At 39.7% G+C, this 22,673-nt stretch overlaps 1 protein-coding gene across 1 annotated transcript in view; it reads left to right on the top strand.

Moving 5' to 3' along the window:
• HEATR4 (HEAT repeat containing 4) overlaps positions 1-22,673 on the top strand; it is an 84,725-nt gene that overhangs the window by 42,535 nt on the left and 19,517 nt on the right. The window contains 3 exon segments of the mRNA XM_088461368.1: positions 4,913-5,017; positions 8,929-9,047; positions 20,008-20,188. Of these exon segments, the coding sequence (XP_088317494.1) occupies positions 4,913-5,017; positions 8,929-9,047; positions 20,008-20,188 (405 nt within the window).

Below are 22,673 nucleotides of genomic sequence, written 5' to 3'. Positions count from 1 at the left end.
TGGTGCCACACAGGCTAGTGTTAAATTATTTAACTGCTGTTACTGGAGGGTATTGCGTAACGTTGGCCACCCAATTTGGAGTAAAATGCTGCACCTATGTCACCAATGATACCAGCGACCCCAAGGAGGTGATAGACCAAAAGATGGATGAAATTCTGCAGCTAAAATGGGAATTTCGTAAGAACCATAATGCTTCAGTGGCTGAAGTAGGGGAGAAGATAGAAGGATGGGTTTCATGGATGAACCCAGTGAAATGGTTCTCAGGTCTAGGGGAATGGGTCCAGGAAGTGATCACCAGCATCGGCAAATTCTTAATCCTTATACTGATTGTTATCTTAATAATTGGCATATAGGTGTGTTCCTATTGTGTTGAAGTATGGAAAATGTAAAAATAGAGTAAAACGAAAGAACGAAATTATGATGGTGGTCAGTATGAATACCGAGGTAAATACAGAACTGCATTACAACCCTGAACTAGGAAATACCATCATTTAATGTATTATATTTAGACATGCATAGAATGTATTATTGAAATGTTATTTTAAAACACCTCAGATAATGTAAAGTCTCAAATTTCCCCTTCAAGACTGCCTTTATAGGACTGGTGTATCCCCACACCTTTCACATGATCTTCCAAGATCCGTGGTGTGCGTATAATAGTAGTTTTATGTCCCCACTCAGAGACACATTATTAATGGATTAAGAACCACCTTGTGCCATCCCATAATAACACTAAATAGTATATAAATGTAAGCCTAAATTATATTTTAAAATCAGATTGTGATAGCATGTTGTTCGCTATCAAAGGGTGGACTGTCGAAGCTGGATAATTGGCTGAGACAAGATCAGTTTAAAATTGGATCGCAGCGACGCCATCTTGGAAATGAGATCGCAAGACACCACTTTGCGAATGGCCACCTAAGCGCCATTTTAGATAAACTCACACTTTAGTACATGTGGCGATATTACTATTAGCATCATGCGATTGCATCTTTCACCATTTCTCATACACACATTAATAAGCACAATTGCGTTGTTAACTAGTCGCATATTAGCGAATGCATAAGATCCTGTATGAAAACGCTGAATATTAGCTTCATGCACATGCATCTGCCCCAAGTTAACTAGCGTCTTTACATCAAACCCCACATACTCACACATTACATATTCACATACAAGGTTCCATAAGCTTTAAGGTATAAGATTCAAGTATGCACATTTACTATAATTGCTATGAAATAAAGATTATTTCGTAACTAAGGTTTTATACGTGATAAGTAAGCCATGTTTGGTATTGTGCTGATGCGTACTCTCTCAACAGTATTCCGGTAATATCGATGGAGAGATCGCAACATGCATTCTCAACTTATGGACCGCAGAGACTTCAAGCAACAAAATGTACATTATATGAACAACTGTTAGGATTTGCATGAGGCAGGAAACCAGAGACCTCCAGTTGTTAGAGGCTGGACTGTGTCTAATTGAACCAACCTGTTAAACTCCTTGTAACATATGCCCTCTCCTTTAGGACCAATGGTATTAGCAACAAACTTCTCTATTGTGTTGTTTATTCCTGGGGGGTATAAATATGTGTGCTCTGACCCTGGGTTCCTAGTCTTCATGCTGAATGCTGATTGACGAGGGGTTTCTTGCTGATGCCTAACATCTGGACCAGAGAGCGCTGCGTATGTATAATTGTACTTGGGTCTGTATAATCTCTTTGCGCTAAGATTATATGAGGATCATAGCGTGTAACTGCTGTACTTTTACTTGAATAATACTTTGTGCTTTGGAACCACAGGTTCTAGGTCTGGAGTCTTTATTTACTGTATGACTGCATACGCAAATTAGCGTCATCCTTAGAGGTTTATAGGCAGGTGTATATAGAGGTTCAAAGGCAGTATCATTAGTTGGGGGCTCGTAGTGAAGTCACTTACCCACTCACATGGCACTTACGGTTATCGATTTCTCACCAAAGGGTGGAGTGGCCACATGCTATCAGGTGGTTGTATGGAACCAGGAGGATAGTAAAGTCCTGGGTAGACTAGAGTAGTCTGAAATAAAGTATATCATTAAAGTATCTCTGTGTATGCAGATGTGTCCACATACATCTAGCCTCCTTGTGCATTAAACAGCTATTCTAGTCGCGCCATGGTGTTACAGTGTCACAGCTGCTGATACTATAAAATAGTAAATCACATGCAGATATAGTCGCTGTCGCACACAGAATATAGGCTTTCCAATAAGACGCATTATAAGGGGAACATTTGCACAAAAAGATGCTAGGCACCAGAGACGTAACTAGACTTTTTGGTGAGAAGAGAGTAGTACTCAAATTCCCAAAGGAAGTGTAGGAAAAGTCCTGAGTCAATAGCTATCCTATATACCAGCACTTGATGCTAATAGAGTCACTGAAATCAGAAAGCAGTCACAGTGCAATGTCCTAACACCAATGTTGATATAACAATGTTACAATAAAGTGTAAAACAGTTCACCGCAGCTTCAAACTGTAGGATCGTCACTCCAAGCTCTTTAAATTAAACTCCTTCATCCAGGGTCAATCCTCCTATATGCAGACTTCTCAAATGTGCATGCATGTAAAACAAAAGAGGGTTGCCAGCATAGTGTAAACTCTTCACAGTTTATTGGAGTATAAAAACAAACAAATGGATGCGTACCAAAAATGGCCTTTTGAGAAAGGCACACTGTTGCACATATAGGGGTATTAGTGTGCTCACCCTATAGAGCATTACCTTCCCAGTCTGGGTACACAAGATGTAATCACAATACAGCAAGCCACCAACGCGTTTCAACCTCCTCATAGGTCTTTATCAAGGTGTATGGTGATAATGGAGTGACTCAATATATGTAGGGTTAGGGCAGACCCGCCCCTTACTGTGTGTATAATGTGTATATGTTGATGTAACTTACTTATTGTATGTTGCGGAGCTGTCTCTGTGCTCGCGGGTGCTGAGAGCATCTCGTGACCGTCTCTCCGTCCATGTAATGTTACACTGCGTTCCACTGACTGGACTGATGATAATTCCGGGCGGCTCTGGCTGTTATTGCCGCTCCACGTGATCGTACCTCATGACCAGACCACGTGACCTATTTGCCTATGTCGCGTCCTAGTGAACGGAGCGCGGCCAATGTAATCTTTAAAATAAGTTAATAGTCCTTATCTATAGCGCTTCTCATAGCTAGGGGTATATAGCACTTAGGTTTAATGTGCTAAAAGAATATTCCACACTCTTCAGTATCTCATGTAATGGACATATGTCCAGGGTGCTGAATAGATGAATCATATGTTCATAATGTATAATATCCTGCGTGTACATACAAAGTGCGTTGTGGCTATAAATATGCAATGGGTCCATTGTCATACAAACTCTACAACATAATTCATAAAAGCAGGTATAAAACACATCCAATGGTTTATGTTGTACATATAAAAAATGAAGGCACAGGGATTGAAAATAAATGAATCGGAAGTTTTAAAATAAATAGTATAATTAAAACTTCAAGGGTAAAACGAAGGGTAAAATCATCATAGACACAGCAGTACACATAAAATCATAATAAATATCCCTTCAACCAGAGGAATAAATTACATAAGAAATATGAAAAGCATAAGAGATATATAAAAAATAGAAAAGATATGAATGCATACATGAAAGCTATAAATGACTTATCATAAGAACCACTTGAGTTCAAAGTCAACATTCAATCCATGTGGTTCCAAGGTTTTCACCTAATAAATGTATCTCATATCTGCTTTGGCTAGAAATTTTTCAACGCCCTTAGTTCGCCAATTACCCTCCACTTTCTTTATTCCCATAATGTACCTAATATCATTAACAGAGTTTTGGTGTTTCTCCTGAAAGTGTTTAGAGAGGGCATGATTGGTCATACCCCTCCTGAATTTACGTAGGTGCTCTGCCCACCTTTCCCTAAGTTTCCTCGAGGTTTTGCCTATATACTGTAGACCACAGGTGCATTCAATCATATAAATGCAATTATTGCTATTACAAGTCATGAATTCTTGTATTTTAAACTTCTTGAGATTAGACTTGGAGTCAAATGTTTCTAGTTTTGTGGTTTGTTTGGTGTGTGTAGTACACACCAAACATGAGCCACACCTATGGAAGCCCTTTGTCTTAATTCTTCCAGTTCTTTTTTCTGGTATAGCACTTTTAACTAATCTGTTGTTAATATTGGGTGCTCTTCTATAGGTGAACAATGGTTTTTGTGGAATAATTTCCTTCAATATAGGATCTTGCTGAAGAAACCAATTTTTCCTAATGATATTTTCGATCATTTTATATTGATTATGGAATGTAATGGTAATGTCACTTTAGTTTTCTTTTCCGGGCTATTTCTATCCTTATATACTAGGAGTTCGTTTTGTGGGATTTCACCTATCTCTTTAATAGACTTTTCTATATTGTCATTATTGTATCCTTCAACCAAGAACTTTTGGCGTAATGTTTCTGCTTGTTCTATAAAACTATCATCTTTTGTACAATTTCTGCGAATCCGTTGAACCTGACTTCTAGGAATATTTCTCAGTCATCTGGGATGATGATGGCTATTTATATTAATGTAGGAGTTACTATCTGTGGGCTTGTTGTAATTCCTTGTAGCTATTTATTCATATCTTTTATATAACTCCATCCACGTTCATTACCAATGTCTCTCTACAGCCAGCATCATCAACTTTACATGTGGCTGCCCAGTTCTTCTGCATATCAATAACTACTTCTATTTGCTCTATAATACCTGATCTGTTGGTTTGGTCCTGCCCTGTTTATTAGTACATTAAGTGCATCCAGAATTCAAATCTGACATTGATTGGAATATTAGGCCATAGTCATATGTTATTAGTATGTGAGTCTGTGCTTTCTTCTTATAGACCCTGGTACATGTCATGCTGGGAGAAGCTCTAAACAGTGGTAATTGGAGAGATAGGACTGTATCCTGCAGAGTCCTCTCTCACCTCCATGGGGACATCAGCCAGGTAAGCATCCTTAGCATTACTCATAATTATATATGACAAAAATGTACCCATCACCAACACACAATAACGGTGGCCATTTAAGGAGCTAAACTAATATTGATGAGGGTTCAGCATCACAGTTGACTGGAAAGCATCACTTCATAGATTTTAAGAAATATTTAATATTGGACACTTTAATAAAGGCAGTTCTAAGTTCTTCTAACTGATCCTTTTTGCCTGGAATGATGGAAGTTATAAGTGACTTTTTTATGCGCTGTTCAGAAAAATCGGGACAGTTGCCAGAAAACTCACTTTTTTATGGTTTAAAAGTAAACCTTGTTGGTGCCTAATTTACTGAGCCACCTGTGTTTCTACATAGAGGCATTAACAGGATCTTTTTATTTAAAACCACTGTATAGTGATCTTCTGGTCTTTATCTACTGTCAGATTAGTTACAAGAGTTTCCTATGTTCTACAGCAGTGATTTTCAACCTTTTCAACTCGAGGCACACTACACAAGATTTTAAACTTGCAAAGGCACACTATCCGGTGATGCGGTGTACTTCACCAATGAAAAAACATACACATTGGCTCCCATATAAAAAAAAAATACACACACATAGGCTTCCACTTGAATAAAACACACTACATTGGCCTCCACTTGAATAAAACACACTACATTGGCCTCCTCAGGAATAAAACACACTACATTGGCCCCCACAGGAATAAAACACACTACATTGGCCTCCACAGGAATAAAACACACTACATTGGCCTCCACAGGAATAAAACACACTACATTGGCCTCCTCAGGAATAAAACACACTACATTGGCATCCGCAGGAATAAAACACACTACATTGGCCTCCTCAGGAATAAAACACACTACATTGGCCTCCTCAGGAATAAAACACACTACATTGGCCTCCACTTGAATAAAACACACAAAATTGGCCTCCTCAGGAATAAAACACACTAGATTGGCCCCCACAGAAATAAAACACACTACATTGGCTTCCACAGGAATAAAACACACTACATTGGCCTCCACAGGAATAAAACACACTACATTGGCCTCCACAGGAATAAAAGACACTACATTGGCCTCCTCAGGAATAAAACACACTACATTGGCCTCCACATGAATAAAACACACTACATTGGCCTCCTCAGGAATAAAACACACTACATTAGCCTCCACAGGAATAAAACACACTACATTGGCCTCCTCAGGAATAAAACACACTACATTGGCCCCCACAGGAATAAAACACACTACAGTACAAGTGCGATGAGCTGACCACCGTGGCACGCTTGACAACCACTCACGGCACACTAGTGTGCCATGGCACAGTGGTTGAAAAATGCTGTTCTACAGGCTTCACGGTATGTACATTTAGGCCACACCCTCAGATCACCACTATTTTTCAAAATGACACTGTTGCTACACTACCTGCAACACAATGTTTTTATCATCAAAGTTTCTCTTTAGATTTAGGCTACTGGCACTTTTCACAGCTGTGCTTCGGTAAAGTTTTCGCGTACAAATGTCTACACTTTGTGAAGGGGTGATGCCATTCCACATATGTAGACCCAGATGACATTATGCAGGAAAAGCTGGATAAATTGCAGTCCCTACGGACTGTCTACCAAATCCCTCAGTGGGACTTCCTCTGACATTGAAGCCAGAATCACAGTGTGGTTATGTCTGAGAGATTTGGTTGACAATTTTTAGATTTTTTCTATATTAAAGCTACATACCTACACCATGGATCCACTGAAAAAGGGGATATTGCTCAGACTCCTGATAGGATTTGCCCTTGCTTGGACAGCCCTACAGATTCACTGTGCCACTTCCTGCAGGCATGTGTTATGGCAATTCTCCAGATCCATGATGGGGATATACCATAGAATTTCAGAGATGAGTGGATGATACACTCTGGAATGCTTTGGCCAGATGCCATCAACTTTGTCTTGTTCTCAATGATGAGATGTAGGAAGACATGAAGGACTTGGTGTATCACTAATGAAGCTGTATGACAGTGAGGTACATGTATAAAGTGATATCACTGATCCACCAAGGCTACATCTTATTACTATCTGGTTTCTTGTGCCACCCTTGGGCCCGCTATCACCAAGGAAGAACACAGGCATATTGGTGGGTCTGTGGTTCACTGACAGAAAGAATTATCTAGCAGTGTATGTAGTAAGAATCTCTGAATGCATTATGCTAGAACATTTTCTCCCTTTGATCCCACTGCATGGAAACTTGAGATCATATGTGGAAACTTACCCTGACTCAAGTGCCGTAAAGAGGTGATGTCTGGGTCCATTTAAGTATTCCTCTTTGACCATGTTCCATTAGTGGTCTCCATCTATTTTTCTCCAAGTAAAAGTTTACAGCAGCATGGTGACAATACCAGCTGTCATTGATTCTTGGCTGTGGGACATTTCATGGATAAACAACAGAAATGCAATTTCTATTACCCATAAGGCCTCTTCCATTCCCCTACAGACCATTGACGGTTCTCCTATTGCTTCCGACCCAATCACCCCGTATTTGTCAAATATATGAATAGGTGCATTCAGAGCCGGTGCTTGATTTTTGGGTGCATGTGGCTTCCTCCCCCTGGTACACCTGCCACACCATCCCCTTCCATGCTTCTCTCATTTGTATTTAGCTCTGGAAAGTCATAAATTAGAAACTACCAGCCACTCAGCTCCTAAATGTCATCTTACAGGCTGTATTTGAAAAATGACATTTAGGAGCTGATTGGTTGGTAGTTTGTCACTCTCCAAAGCTTAGTACATCTGCCCCCTAGTGTTGATAGTGTTGATCTTCTATTCTTGGGATTGTGGATTGGGCTGTAAGCAGATGCAACAGAGATCTGTATATATATCCATGTTATTGAAATGAATAGTTTACCCATATAAAATATATTTTGAATAGGGACTAGTTGCAAAATATAAATACATAGGATATTCTAATATTAAATAAGCTACTGCCAATTCAAGTTAAACCAATACTTCTGCCACTCTAACAAAAAAATATATATTTTGAAGACCTACTAATAAACTCATAAAAGAATCAGATATCCATGAAGTTCGTGTACTATTTTAACAAGATAAAAAAAACAATACTAACATATACACACACACAATCCATTCATATTAAAGAGACAAAAGATGACTTAGGAATAATACATTCTTCTTAATTGGAATCCACATAAAAGGATAAAATCACCAAAGTTATTAGTTACCATCTGGAACAAACAGTCTAATAAAAAGTACTTGTTTGCAGACAAGTATTCGGAAGTCCTGTTATATCTCTTTAATATACAGTACATGGATTATGTGTATATATGAATAAAATCTACAGTACTTCACGGATATATGATTCTTCCTATTTCGTTTTAACATTATTATTTTTTTTAACTTTATTAGTGTTCTCTTCAAAATAAACACGTCTGACTGAGGCCACCTTGTCGCAGTAGATACACATCCACAATTTGATGAAACTTTAGATCATTTATTGCATATTGATATTACAGAGTGTAATACACAAATGTTTGTTAAAGTAATTAGTACATATTTGGAGTCTAAAGTGTGCTTCTCCTGTAATACATATATTCCTATTTATGTGACTGAATTGGTGGCTAGGTGTACTTTTAATCTGATGAAGTTGTGCACATACCCAAACCAGACAGAGCTGTATGCAGTTATGGTTCTAGGCTCAAGTTATAGCTCAGTTCTCTGCATGTTTATACAACTAGAGTCTCTATTGTCCAAGCCTTTTTACATATACCCCGTTATTTTATTATCATAACTGGCATGTACGCTAGGGTTAGCAATTCCCCTGGAAGTTTACTAGTCCCTGTGATCTATTGAAAATATAGTTTTGGCTAACCTATGATGTTTTTTCTTCCCTTCAGGATGTGAAGAACAAGTTGAGTAATCTCATGTGGAATGATTGGAGCCCTAGTGTTCGTGGGGCAGCTGCCAAAGCTCTTGGCAAACTGGGTCAGGGGGAGGAGGTACATGACCAGATAAGGTAAGAACACCACTGTTTCGCCTTAGGTAATCACTGTAGACAAGTTTATGTCAGGAACCGTTCTTACCCTTGGGGTCGTGGTGCTCTGTCCTGGCAGGGGTTCAGGCCTGGAGGCTCTCAGAGTGCGCTGTTGATGGGTTCCTAGCATGGTGGTAGTTTCAGGGGCCCAGAGCTCTTGTGGCGTTCCCGCCAGCTCCGGACACTGGGTGCCACCATGTCGGTTCTGGCCAGCTGAGTGCATTGTTGATGACCTCCCAGTGTAGTAGTGGTCTCAGGAGCCCGGATTTCCAGTGGTGTTACTGCCGGCTCCGGACACTGGGCGCCACTATGTTGGTCCTGGTCAGCTGACTGCTAATCTCTAATGGCAAACAGGCTGGTGTCCACCTGGCCGCATCAGCCAATCTCTGTGAGACCCAGGGTATAAAGATCTTCCACTGACTGCATTCAGTGCCTGAGCTTCTTCGCTGTTAGATGTCCAAGGCTCCAGATCCCTGGTTTTTTGTCTATGGTTCAGTTGTCTACTCCAGTGGTGATTCCATTCCGACTCCAGTAGCTATAGTCAATTCCACTCCGGTTCCAGTTGTTATAGTCCGATTCCACTTCAGCTCCAGTTGCTATAGACCAGTCCCATTCCTGCTCCAGTTGTGCTAAAGTCCGGTCCCACTCCGGCTCCAGTTGCTATAGGGCCTGATTCAGCAAGGATCACTATTCTGCTAATATGCACGCATCACACTTGCTAATATCAGTGGTGATATGCAAATAATTGTATTCGCATTGTGATCGCAGCCTAACATAAGGACAACCACTTCCCCTTACTCACATTACTATACTTTAGCAATATAGTGAAATAATCGGTAACCTCGAGTAACATCGGACCCATACACACAGTTAAGGCAGGTCAGACCTCACTCAGGAATTGCTAACTTCAGCACACGCTATGAGGCCTCAGGCTGCGTCTGGTATCGCAGTGGATAATTTATGCACGCCCATGCAACGGCGTTGGAACGCACTGGCACGCCTGCGTTCGCCCTTCACCACCCACAAACAGCACTTCCTTTCAATCACTCTGCGATGGGTCTGCGTAGCCGATACGATTGCAGTCCAGAATGCAGTGCCCATTTCACGCACGCAGTACGCAACAATCAGCTGATTGCGTGCGTATTAGCAACTGCGATCCTTGCTAAATCAGGCCCATAGTCCGGTCCCACTCCGGCTCCAGTTGTACTAAAGTCCCATTCCACTCTGGCTCCAGTTGTGCTGTAGTCCGGTCCCATTCCAGCTCTAGTGGTGCTATAGTCCGGTCTCACTCCGGCTCCAGTATGTACTACATTCCGGTTCCTATCCGGTCCCAGTTGTGCTAGCATCCAGTACAAGTCTCAGGGTCTGATTCAGCAAGAAACGCAGATGCTAATACACACGCGATCGGTTGATGTTTGTGCTCTGGGTATGCGTATGCATCGTAGTGCAAAAACTAGCAATTGCGATGGGAACAGCGATTGCTGAGGCTACGCAGATCCAGAGCACAGTGATTGACAGGAAGTGCTGTTTGTGGGTGGTGATGGGGGATAGTGGTCGGGCGAACGCAGGTGTGCCAGTGCGTTTCAATGCCGTTGGAGGGGCATGCATAAATTAGCCACTGCTTGGCCATAAGCAGCCAAAGCACTGATAGCGTGCATGGATGTTAGCAATTTCTGAGTAAAGTCAGGGCTTGTGCAAGTGTGCATATGGGTCCGATGTTACTTGATTTTACCATTGGTTTTGCTGCGTTCCCCTAGTATACGGATGTGAGTAAGAGGAAGTGGGCATCCTTATGTTAGGATGCGGTCACAATGTGAATGCAAACATTTAAATAGCACCGCTGATATTACCAACTGCGCTGCGTGCGTATAAGCAGAATTGCACTCCGTAGTGCACCTCTCCTTCCAGTACTGTCCAGCAGCTTAACATCCGTTACTTTTCACACCTATGAGGAAGTGTTACATACGTTCCTCTCTACTACAAACATCCAGAGCTATCAGTGAGCAGGTATCTAGGTCTCTCCTGGGAAGTCCAGAGTCCCCAGTCCTGACAGTATAATCCTGTGTGGTTGTATGACAGAACTATTGTCTGTTGTTGAACGACATATCATTCATATTGTTAATTTTTAGGCAGTGAACAATCAACCAATGACCAACGATGTGCGTTCCTGCATGGACGATAAAGATATCTTTCACAGTCCATGCATGTAGGCCAACTTGGACGATATCGTAAATTTTCCCTGTTCAGAGATGTGGCAGGATGAAAGATATCTTTGAAAGATCAATGAACAATCTTTGAACGATCTATGAACGATATCTATGAACGATATCTTTGAAAGATATCTTTCAAGTCATTGGTGGTACAGATCGTACCGTGTGTATGCACCATAAATTACATTGAAGTTTGAGTCAACAGTGGATTTAAAAAAAAAACAGAAAGCAAATGAGTCATAGCACTAAGTTTATCGCTAGCAGCACTGTGACAGCTCCTGTAAATGACAGCATTGTAATTGATGGCACTGGCTGTATATGCCTGGCTCCCTCTCACCTGCATATCCTGTCTCTAGCATCTAGTTCTCTGTATATAAAGTTACTAATGTATCATTTGCACTGGCTTTGTTCTGGTTTTTGAAGAAAATGTCCTCTTACAAAGGACACTAAAGGGCTCAGGGCCTGATTCAGACCCAGATGCTATTTGCGAACGGTCGTTCCAAAAAAGGGTCCGGCTATTTAAATTGAGCGCTCGCTCTTTGCGGGTTGTTGATGCCTCTATGTCTGAGCGAGCGAACGAAAAATGCGCTCACTATTTTGTAAAGACGCCCCTTTGCCGTTCGCATCATACGTCATCTCCGGTATTTATTAGATTAATCGGGTACATCGAAAGGCATCTGAACTGCTCGCAGTGCTTGTGGTAGGTTTTTCTTTCCCCTAATACTGCAAGCAGTTCAGGCTAAAAGACAACCAAGTGACGTGGTCGATGACGCTCCTTTACTAATTATGCATTCCCATTAAACGCCCTTTTGACCGTTTGGCACGCCTGCGTTCGGATCTCCACTCGCCCGTTTTCAAGCACCTTCCCCTGTTAACCACCCACAAACGGTACATTCTGTCAATCAAATTAGCAGCCCCTCGCTGTTTTGCGAGCGCACGATTTCCGACCACAATGACTGGTTTGTGCATGCGCATTACGACTCATACGCATGCGCAGTTGCGCGAACATCGCTCAGAGCGAACGAGCGGCCGCTTACGAGCGGCTCTGAATCAGGCCCTCAATCCGATTAGCTGCGGTGTATTCTACATTTTTAGTAAATTTCCTTTGGCCTGCTCTTTTCTACAGGTGTTTTACTTTATATACGAGGAAACTGGATGCTGGTGTCCATTATCCAGTAGAGACCGAAGCTGCCTCTATCCAAGTGTATACAGATGACCTACAAGAGTACACAAATGTCAGCATCTAAGAAATGAATGGCTAGATTGAAAACCACGATCTATGGAGTTTTCCATGATTGGCCACAGGGACTGTGATTAGAAAACCAACCCGTACAGCAATAACATATAACAATTTCTAGCACTATGGACCTGGTTCTCTGTCGTAGGCAAATCCAAATGTGGATACATCTATCTTAGCAGACTGCGCACGTGCAGTACCATGCATACACACTTCGATAGAGCCTGGTTCTCTGTGTCTGGCTGTCCACTGGGTGGATACTTTGCAAATGCATGTAAGAGATCTGGTTGGTCGGTGTGGGAGTGTTGTGGGCGTGTAGCTGGACTTCTGTGCTACTATGGGTTGCACGTGTGACATTGAGACGCCTGTTTCTGTGGATATTCCGGACCCAGCATGGAGTAGGTGTAAGTGGTGATACTAATGATGATGGGTGTAGCTGCGGATGCAAAAACACGGGGAGGTGCGACAATGTGCATGGAAACTGTACGGACCCTCGCAGTAGGAGTGGCGTAAATTTATCCCAGACACCTGGAGGCAAGTTATAATTTGGTGCCCACCGTCACAACCGCTGACACTGTAACGTAGCATTTTGCATGCAGATTTAGAAAGAATTAGCAACAAAAAGAGAAAAAAAGTAAAACAAAAATTGAGTGAATATATTATTGACAACAAATACAATTCCTAGGGACAGAGTAGTAATATTTTAATCCTGTCTCATCATTGACTCCTGTCTGGGAACAATGATGGGACAGGATTAAAATATTTTAGTCAAATATAAAATGCATCATTAAATAGTAGAAATACCCTGATTATAAGAAAAGTTGACCAAACATATACAAGACAGAGATCATTACAGGGTTAGGTATGTAACGCTTATAATGCTGGCGGTCAGAATCCCGGCATCTTAATGGTGGAAATCCTGATGTATGCAGGTAAGTATTCTAGCCCTTCCCCCAATCCTACCCCTAACCCACCTTTCCTGCAGCATAACTAAAATTCCTCTCCCACAGCTTAACTCTAACTGTCCAAACCTCACAGCCTAACGCTCCCCTCCTGCAGCCTAACCCTAAGCCTACCCCTAGTGCTTTAGCCCTAATGGAGCATACACACGGTCAGATTTTTCTTCAGATCTGAACGATAACGATTTAAAAAATTGTTCAATCATTCATATCTGAAGGAAAATCTGACATATCTGTCATGTCTGAATGATTAACGATGAACGATGCGCGTTCCCGATGGTCAGATAATGATATCTGACCTCTGATGTGTTTGCAGCCAGACTTGGACGATTCCATTCATTTTAATGCAGTCAAAAATCGTTCGTAGTTCAAATCGTTCATCAAATAGTTCAGATCGTTCATCTGACAAATCTGACCGTGCGTATGCACCATAACCCCTAAACCGAACACTAACCCTAATACTCACCGTCGGAATTCTGGAGCCATGATTCTGACCTCTGGCATTGTGTACTCCGGGATGCTGACTACAGGATTCTGACACCGGGATTCTGAGTTCCGGGATTCGCCGGGATGCTGACATCTTAAAAAATTAACACTTTCAATTTTGTACATTTTGGGGCATATTCAATTACACATGATCAGCTTCACAGAATGTGCGCTGCGCAAATGATAGCAATTATAGTAGCTCATTTCTGCTCACACTTCCATTTGAGCGAGCAGAAATGAGCGAAAGACACATGCTGCAAAGCCGTTCCGGTGGCAGCTTGTGTGTAATTAAATCGGCCTCTTAATGTTAAGTACATTTGTTTAAAATAATATGGTAAAAATAATAAAAATACCGTACATTGAAAGAAGATATGGTGTTAATCTTATATAAACAAAGAAAGAAAAAATAATCCCCATACAAGTGCACTAATTCTTGCCATTATCCACATAAAATATAACCTTTATTAGAATGATTAAATAACCACCTCAGTGATAAAATTTAAAAACACAACAAAATATAAATCAAAAGAAAAAATTAAAATAGTATGTGTAATACTAATGCGTGCTCAGTCATGTGTGTTCTGATTATAGATACTCAGTGGTATGCTAAATATATGTTGATTATATACAATATATATTGGTGCCTAATAATAAATATAAATGTAGATGATGGTAGGTAAATAGGCCACCAAGTACTGTTATGTCCCTCAATATCACATATATATTTTATCTGTCTATATGGAGTGCACAATACATAAACTGACCCACCCTCTTCTTACAATATATAATATCTACGATCTAATAATTAGTAGGTAAATATCTCTCACATAGTATCTGTGCAATATCAATATAGAGCCATCATAGAGTTTAATGTATAAATCTCCACAAGTATAATTGGTATTAAATGTGCACCAGGCATCCCAAAGTGATCATGTATCATAGCAGTCCGTCTATTAGGAGATACATGAAATGCTACACATCCACCTACTAATGAATATGCTGGACTCGTGTAACTAAATACTAACAGAAAAGGCTGCCGCATGTACTGGCAGCGTGAGCGGCTTATCAGCTGAACTCGTGTAACTGAATACTATTAGACAAGGCTGCTGCGTGTACGGGCAGCGTGAGCGGCTTGTCAGCTGAACTCGTGTAACTGAATACTATTAGACAAGGCTGCTGCGTGTACGGGCAGCGTGAGCTGCTTGTCAGCTGAACTCGTGTAACTGAATACTATTAGACAAGGCTGCTGCGTGTACGGGCAGCGTGAGCTGCTTGTCAGCTGAACTCGTGTAACTGAATACTATTAGACAAGGCTGCTGCGTGTACGGGCAGCGTGAGCGGCTTGTCAGCTGGAGCCCGCACTGACTCTGCAGCGTCGTGCGGCTTGCAGCTCCACTACTGACAGCCGTGTATCGTACACAACGTGGGACATACAGTAACAATGACAGATAGTTTAGTTCTCCATTAACATATTTATAGCAACATATTTAGACACATCTATACTGGCACATAAAACGCCTGACGCGCATTTCGCAGTGCTTTTTCAAAAGGCAGACCAGAACAAACCTCCTGATACTCCTTAAATACCAGCATCCTCCTATCAATCTCAATTCTAACATGATTGACATAATGAAGAGCCAATCACAAAGGGGGAATAGCTAACTAAGTCTGGATATAGTGTATAACTTGGAAAAACGCTTATTTGCTACATAATTATAACTATCCTATTAATACAGTTTCTTGCAATCAACTACTCCATATTTCTAATATTCCATTCCACCTATTTGTGTTATATTATAAATTAATAGAAATTACCATCTACTATCTAATCAATCTTATAAATATTTATCAATAATAAATCATAAAAAATATGTATTCAAATGTGCAGATTTATCCATATTAATATATCTACATATGATATACAATAGTGCATCAACAAATTAATTGTAACAATCCATAATATCTACAATATATCTAATTAAATTTTATTAATTAAAATAACTACACCTAGAAAATACACCCATATACATATACACATATATATATATATATATATATATATACACACACATGTATATATATCCACATATACACAAATATATATCTTTATATCAATCCGTGCTATAAGTGACATGTGTAAAATTTAGAAAAAGTGCATACCTAATTAATAACTATAAATACATATTCTAAAATATATAGGGCACAATTCAATTCAGCGCGATGTAAATAGCGCTGGGAGATAGCTCCCGGAGCTATTCAATTCATCGCGCTGTTAGGTCGGGGAAGGCTCGTTATCGCGCCTTAAACAGGGTGTTTAGGTGCGATAACGGGCATTCCCTGACCTAACTTCCTGGCGTGAGGCTGTTTTCCCGGCGCTAAGGGCAGAAAACAGCCTCGCACCGGGACTTTTGTTGGATTTCTTCTCTCATCCCCGGAGGGATGAGAGAAGAAATCATTAGTCGGACTTGTCAGCACGGTGTATTGAATAGCTCCGTGAGCTCACTCCCGGAGCTATTTACATCGCGCTGAATAGAATCGAGCCCATAGTGTCATATAAAACATAATATACATAACAACCTATATGTAATATAATCTGATTATAACAATCATCTCTCTGTGCTCTTAAATAAAAATAAAGATAAAATAAATTAAAACTAAAGTGAAAACACCAATACTAGTGACTAAACTAGATAAAAATAATAGTGTCAAACTGTGATAAATATAAACAGAAATAATTATTCTCCATATTGTTCTCCTATAAATAATATACCTACCTATTCTATATAATAATGGAATGTCTCATAATATTATTAATATCTCCAAAATCATCCAATAATCCCCACAGGACCTTGATAGTAAATTTACAGAAACATAGACTAATTAATATTCTCAGTCATCCCTTTCGGGTATATGCTATCCAAGAGAAAAATCCACCTTGTTTCTCTACGTAGCAATTCCTGCACCAAATTGCCTCCTCTTAGGCCAAGCTGTACTTTTTCAATACCAAAGACTTTTTAATCCACCACTATCACCTTCATGATGTCTTAAAAAATGTCTGGCCACACTTGTCAGGGTTTTCATTCTCTCCACATCTCTTCTAGCATTTTCAATATTATAGATATGCTCTAAAACCCTAGTCTTAAATTGTCGCTTCGTCATGCCTACATATAATTTTTGACAAGGACAGATGAGACAGTATATTATTCCATATGTAGAGCAATTAAAAAAATCCCTAATCTTCCAACTTTTGCCAAATTTGTCTACAACCTGTTCTTTCTTGATCATATATGAACAGGCACTACAATGTCCACATTTATATGTGCCTATAGTTTGTGTTACATTCTTGATCTTCTTCTGTCTCAAGAAGTGGCTATGTGACAAATGGTCTCTCAAATTTCTGGATCTTCTCCAGCTCACCTGGATTTGCTCTCCTATATGTTGGGCCAAGTCATCAACAGTTCTTAATACAAGCCAGTGTTTTTGTAAGGCCTCTTTAATCTCTTTCCACTGATTACAATATGTACCATGAATCTAATAGGCTGAGAATCCTTGGAATTGTCTTTATTCTTGGGATAAATGAGACAATCCCTCTTGGTCTTCTTGGCTTCATAATATGCTTTTTTTATGATGGTATTGCTATATCCTCTCGCCTTAAGTTTAGACCCCAATTCTTCGGCCCTCTTCTCAAATGTACTATCTTCAGTACAATTGCGCCTCATTCGTAAATATTCCCCTTTGGGAATATTGTTCTTAGTGGCGGGGAAATGTAAGCTTTGATAATGCAATATACTATTCGTTGCCGTAGGTTTTCTATAGATATCCGTTGTTAATTTACCATCTCCATCAATTTCGATGGTTAAATCCAAAAAGTTCACTTTCACCTGGTCAATTTCTGAGGTCAATTTTAAATTAAGCATATTGATGTTCAATTTGTCTATAAATTCCTCCAGGTTATGTTGTTCACCCTCCCAGACAATCAGAACATCATCTATATACCTTAACCACAGCAGTACGTTATCCGTATATCTCGCATTCTCTTCCGTAAAGACCACTTCACGCTCCCACCAACCTAAATATAGGTTGGCATACGTCGGGGCACATGTAGATTCCATAGCTGTGCCCCGCACCTGTAGATAATACCGTTCGTTGAACGTGAAGTAATTTTTGGCTAGAATGAATTTTAATAATTCCAGGAGAAAATTATTTAATTCACTATCTCTCTCCATGTCGAGAAAATACTTGACTGCTCTTAATCCATATTCATGGTTGATACTAGTATATAGACTTTCAATATCACAAGTCGCCAGGATAGTGTGTTCTTTCACAATTACATTCTCAGTTTTCCCTAGGACATCCAAGGTGTCCCTGAGATAAGATGGTAATTGGGTGACATGTTTCCTAATATGCTTATCAATAAAATTACTAGCTTTTTCACCCAAACTATCAATCCCCAACACTATCGGTCTTCCTGGAGGTACTTTATCACTTTTATGCACCTTAGGCAACATGTAAAAGGTAGCAATTTTAGGATTATCAACCCACAAATAATCAAAATCAGCTTTTGTTAAAATTCCCTCCTTATATCCTTTTGTAATCAAATTTCGATATACAATAAGGAAGTTCTGTGTAGGATTGAAAATTAGCTCTTTATAACATGAGACATCTCTCAATTGTCTATATGCTTCATCCAAATACATATCTTTAGGCCATAGTACGACATTACCTCCTTTATCTGAAGGCTTTATTTCGACATCATCCCATTCCTGGATTTCTTTCAGTGCTTGATATTCTTTTTTGTTCAAATTATAAATTTGTTTTGATTTTTCTAAGGAAATTTTATCCATCTCCCTAGAAACCAACTTGAGATATGTTTCTACTTGCGGGCATATCTTCATATCAGGTGTAAAGGTGGATTGTTTTTTCAAAATAGGTCTCTTGTCACTTACTTCTAATGGCTCACTTGAACTCTCTTGTAATAATTCTTCTAATGTATCTATTGCAGTACATTCTTCTATGGATATATTGTCTCTCCAATTAGTCTCTTCATCATGAGTATTTTTATTCTTAAAAAACTTATAGAGAAGTAACTTTCTCACAAAAAGATTAAGATCTTTCTCTATTTCAAATCTGTTGATATTACTAGTGGGAAAGAAGGATAATCCTCTATTCAAGAGGGAAATATGTTCTTCTTGTAATAATTTATCTGGCAGATTGATAATTCTCAAATTGTCTGTGACGCTCCCTAATATTTGTGATTCCTCTTCTGTCGTTTCGGAGCATCTTCCCACTTTTTCTTTGTTTCTTTTCGTTTTAGATCTCTGGCCCCCTCTCCGTATCTTCTTTCTCTTAGGGGTTCTTCTATAATATCTCCACCCTTCCCTAAAAAATTACGTCTACCAAATGATGTTCCTGCATTCTCACCATCAGAAGAATCAATTTCAGAGGTGGTATAATTCATTGATGTTTCTTGTTTATCCCTCATCCTCTTAATCTGGTGTTAATCTTTCCAACATGTAGATGTTGGGCCTAGTGATGTACTATAGAACCTGTTGGTAGTCAGTGATGCTTAGACAACCTGCCGATATCCACTTCTTGTTGTTGTACATTAAGCACCAGAATACACAATCATTCAGTAATAATTGTACTAGAGAGTCCATTTTGTCCTGCTCCAATCGGTGCTTCATAGGTGGATTATTATCAGCTGTCTACAGAAAGTCTGCGCCTACTTTTGTAGGGTTATGGGTGTAATTGGAAATGGTCATGGCTGTGAGTGAAAAGGTCACTACATACTACCAGTGTAGGACCATGTCTACGTTTATTTCTACTACCTGTCAAGCAGATGTGCTCTCCCGTAAAGTGGGTGCATTTGCAACAATATATAGTTTGCACTTTATAAATGACCTTTATCGATGTGCAATTCAATATGTACAGGCTGTCCACATATAAGTCATCTGACTATGATTGCTGCATTGCGCCCAATATTTGTATACAGCTAATATAGTATTATTATTATTGATAATTATAATAAATATTAATAATCTATTTTCCAGGAAGCACTTGGAGGGTGACAGCTGGAAATCCAAAGTGGAAGCCTTGTCCCTCATTGGTTGGGTTCAGATTATGACAGCCCAGCTGCTCCCAGGATACTTGCAGTGCTTTGCTAATGACTTTATAGCTGTTCGCAAGCAGGCCTGTCAGACTGCTGGTCTACTCCAGATTAAAGATGAGATGGTGAGTGTACAGAGGGCATGGCAACAACATTGTCCCAGAGAAATTAACAGGCAAAGTAAAACTCACATTAAGCAGAAATAATTAGGACAAAATAAGACTCAGCATTTATACTGCTCGTGTGCATGCAGCTGTAGCAAACCTTGAACATGTGGTAAGAAAGACTCCTTTAATTTTCATGCAATTCTTATTCCACGCTTACTTAGAGGATAATATATGTCTTAGTGTAAATTATAGCATATTAAATGTCGCTAGTGAATTTTGTGACTATATAAAGTGGACATGGGCAGAGTTATTATTCCATACGGAGCCTGGAACTCTGACGTTGTCTGTGAAATATGACTTTTTGTCTGAAAGACGACGTTGTCTGTGAAAGATGACATTTTGTCTGTGAAAGATGATGCTTTGTCTTTCACAGACAAAACATCATCTTTCACAGACAAAACATCAACTTTCACAGACAAAACATCAACTTTCACAGACAAAACATCAACTTTCACAGACAACGTCATCTTTCAGATAAAACGTCATCTTTAATAGACAAAACGTCCTCTTTCACAGACAAAACATCATCTTTCACAGACAAAATGTCCTCTTTCACAGACAAAACGTCCTCTTTCACAGACAAAACGTCCTCTTTCACAGACAAAACGTCCTCTTTCACAGACAAAACATCCTTTTTCACAGACAAAAGTCCTCTTTCGCAGACAAAACGTCATCTTTCACAGACAAAACATCAACTTTCACATATAAAACGTCCTCTTTCACAGACAAAACATCAACTTTCACAGACAAAACGTCATCTTTCACAGACAAAACATCAACTTTCACAGACAACGTCATCTTTCAGATAAAACGTCATCTTTAATAGACAAAACGCCCTCTTTCACAGACAAAACATCATCTTTCACAGACAAAATGTCCTCTTTCACAGACAAAACGTCCTCTTTCACAGACAAAACGTCCTCTTTCACAGACAAAACATCCTCTTTCACAGACAAAAGTCCTCTTTCACAGATAAAACGTCCTCTTTCACAGACAAAACATCAACTTTCACAGACAAAACGTCATCTTTCACAGACAAAACATCAACTTTCACAGATAACGTCATCTTTCAGATAAAACGTCATCTTTAATAGACAAAACGTCCTCTTTCACAGACAAAACATCATCTTTCACAGACAAAACGTCCTCTTTCACAGACAAAACGTCCTCTTTCACAGACAAAACGTCCTCTTTCACAGACAAAACGTCCTCTTTCACAGACAAAAGTCCTCTTTCGCAGACAAAACGTCCTCTTTCACAGACAAAAGTCCTCTTTCGCAGATAAAACGTCCTCTTTCACAGACAAAACATCAACTTTCACAGACAAAACGTCATCTTTCACAGACAAAACATCAACTTTCACAGACAACGTCATCTTTCAGATAAAACGTCATCTTTAATAGACAAAACGTCCTCTTTCACAGACAAAACGTCATCTTTCACAGACAAAGCGTCCTCTTTCGCAGACAAAACATCCTCTTTCACAGACAAAAGTCCTCTTTCACAGACAAAACGTCATCTTTCACAGACAAAACATCAACTTTCACAGACAAAACGTCATCTTTCACAGACAAAACATCAACTTTCACAGATAACGTCATCTTTCAGATAAAACGTCATCTTTAATAGACAAAACGTCCTCTTTCACAGACAAAACATCATCTTTCACAGACAAAATGTCCTCTTTCACAGACAAAACGTCCTCTTTCACAGACAAAACGTCCTCTTTCACAGACAAAACATCCTCTTTCACAGACAAAAGTCCTCTTTCGCAGACAAAACGTCCTCTTTCACAGACAAAAGTCCTCTTTCGCAGATAAAACGTCCTCTTTCACAGACAAAACATCAACTTTCACAGACAAAACGTCATCTTTCACAGACAAAACATCAACTTTCACAGACAACGTCATCTTTCGCAGACAAAACATCCTCTTTCACAGACAAAAGTCCTCTTTCACAGACAAAACATCCTCTTTCACAGACAAAAGTCCTCTTTCGCAGACAAAACGTCCTCTTTCACAGACAAAAGTCCTCTTTCGCAGATAAAACGTCCTCTTTCACAGACAAAACATCCTCTTTCACAGACAAAAGTCCTCTTTCGCAGACAAAACGTCCTCTTTCACAGACAAAAGTCCTCTTTCGCAGATAAAACGTCCTCTTTCACAGACAAAACATCAACTTTCACAGACAAAACGTCATCTTTCACAGACAAAACATCAACTTTCACAGACAACGTCATCTTTCGCAGACAAAACATCCTCTTTCACAGACAAAAGTCCTCTTTCACAGACAAAACGTCATCTTTCACAGACAAAACATCAACTTTCACAGACAACGTCATCTTTCAGATAAAACGTCATCTTTAATAGACAAAACGTCCTCTTTCACAGACAAAACATCATCTTTCACAGACAAAATGTGATCTTTCACAGATAAAACGTCC

This window comes from Taudactylus pleione, unplaced genomic scaffold (assembly GCF_031769625.1).
Source record: "Taudactylus pleione unplaced genomic scaffold, aTauple2 ptg001041l, whole genome shotgun sequence".
NCBI lineage: Eukaryota > Metazoa > Chordata > Amphibia > Anura > Myobatrachidae > Taudactylus > Taudactylus pleione.
Note: the sequence above shows the minus strand (reverse complement) of the source record. Positions and strands in the feature narration are given on the sequence as shown.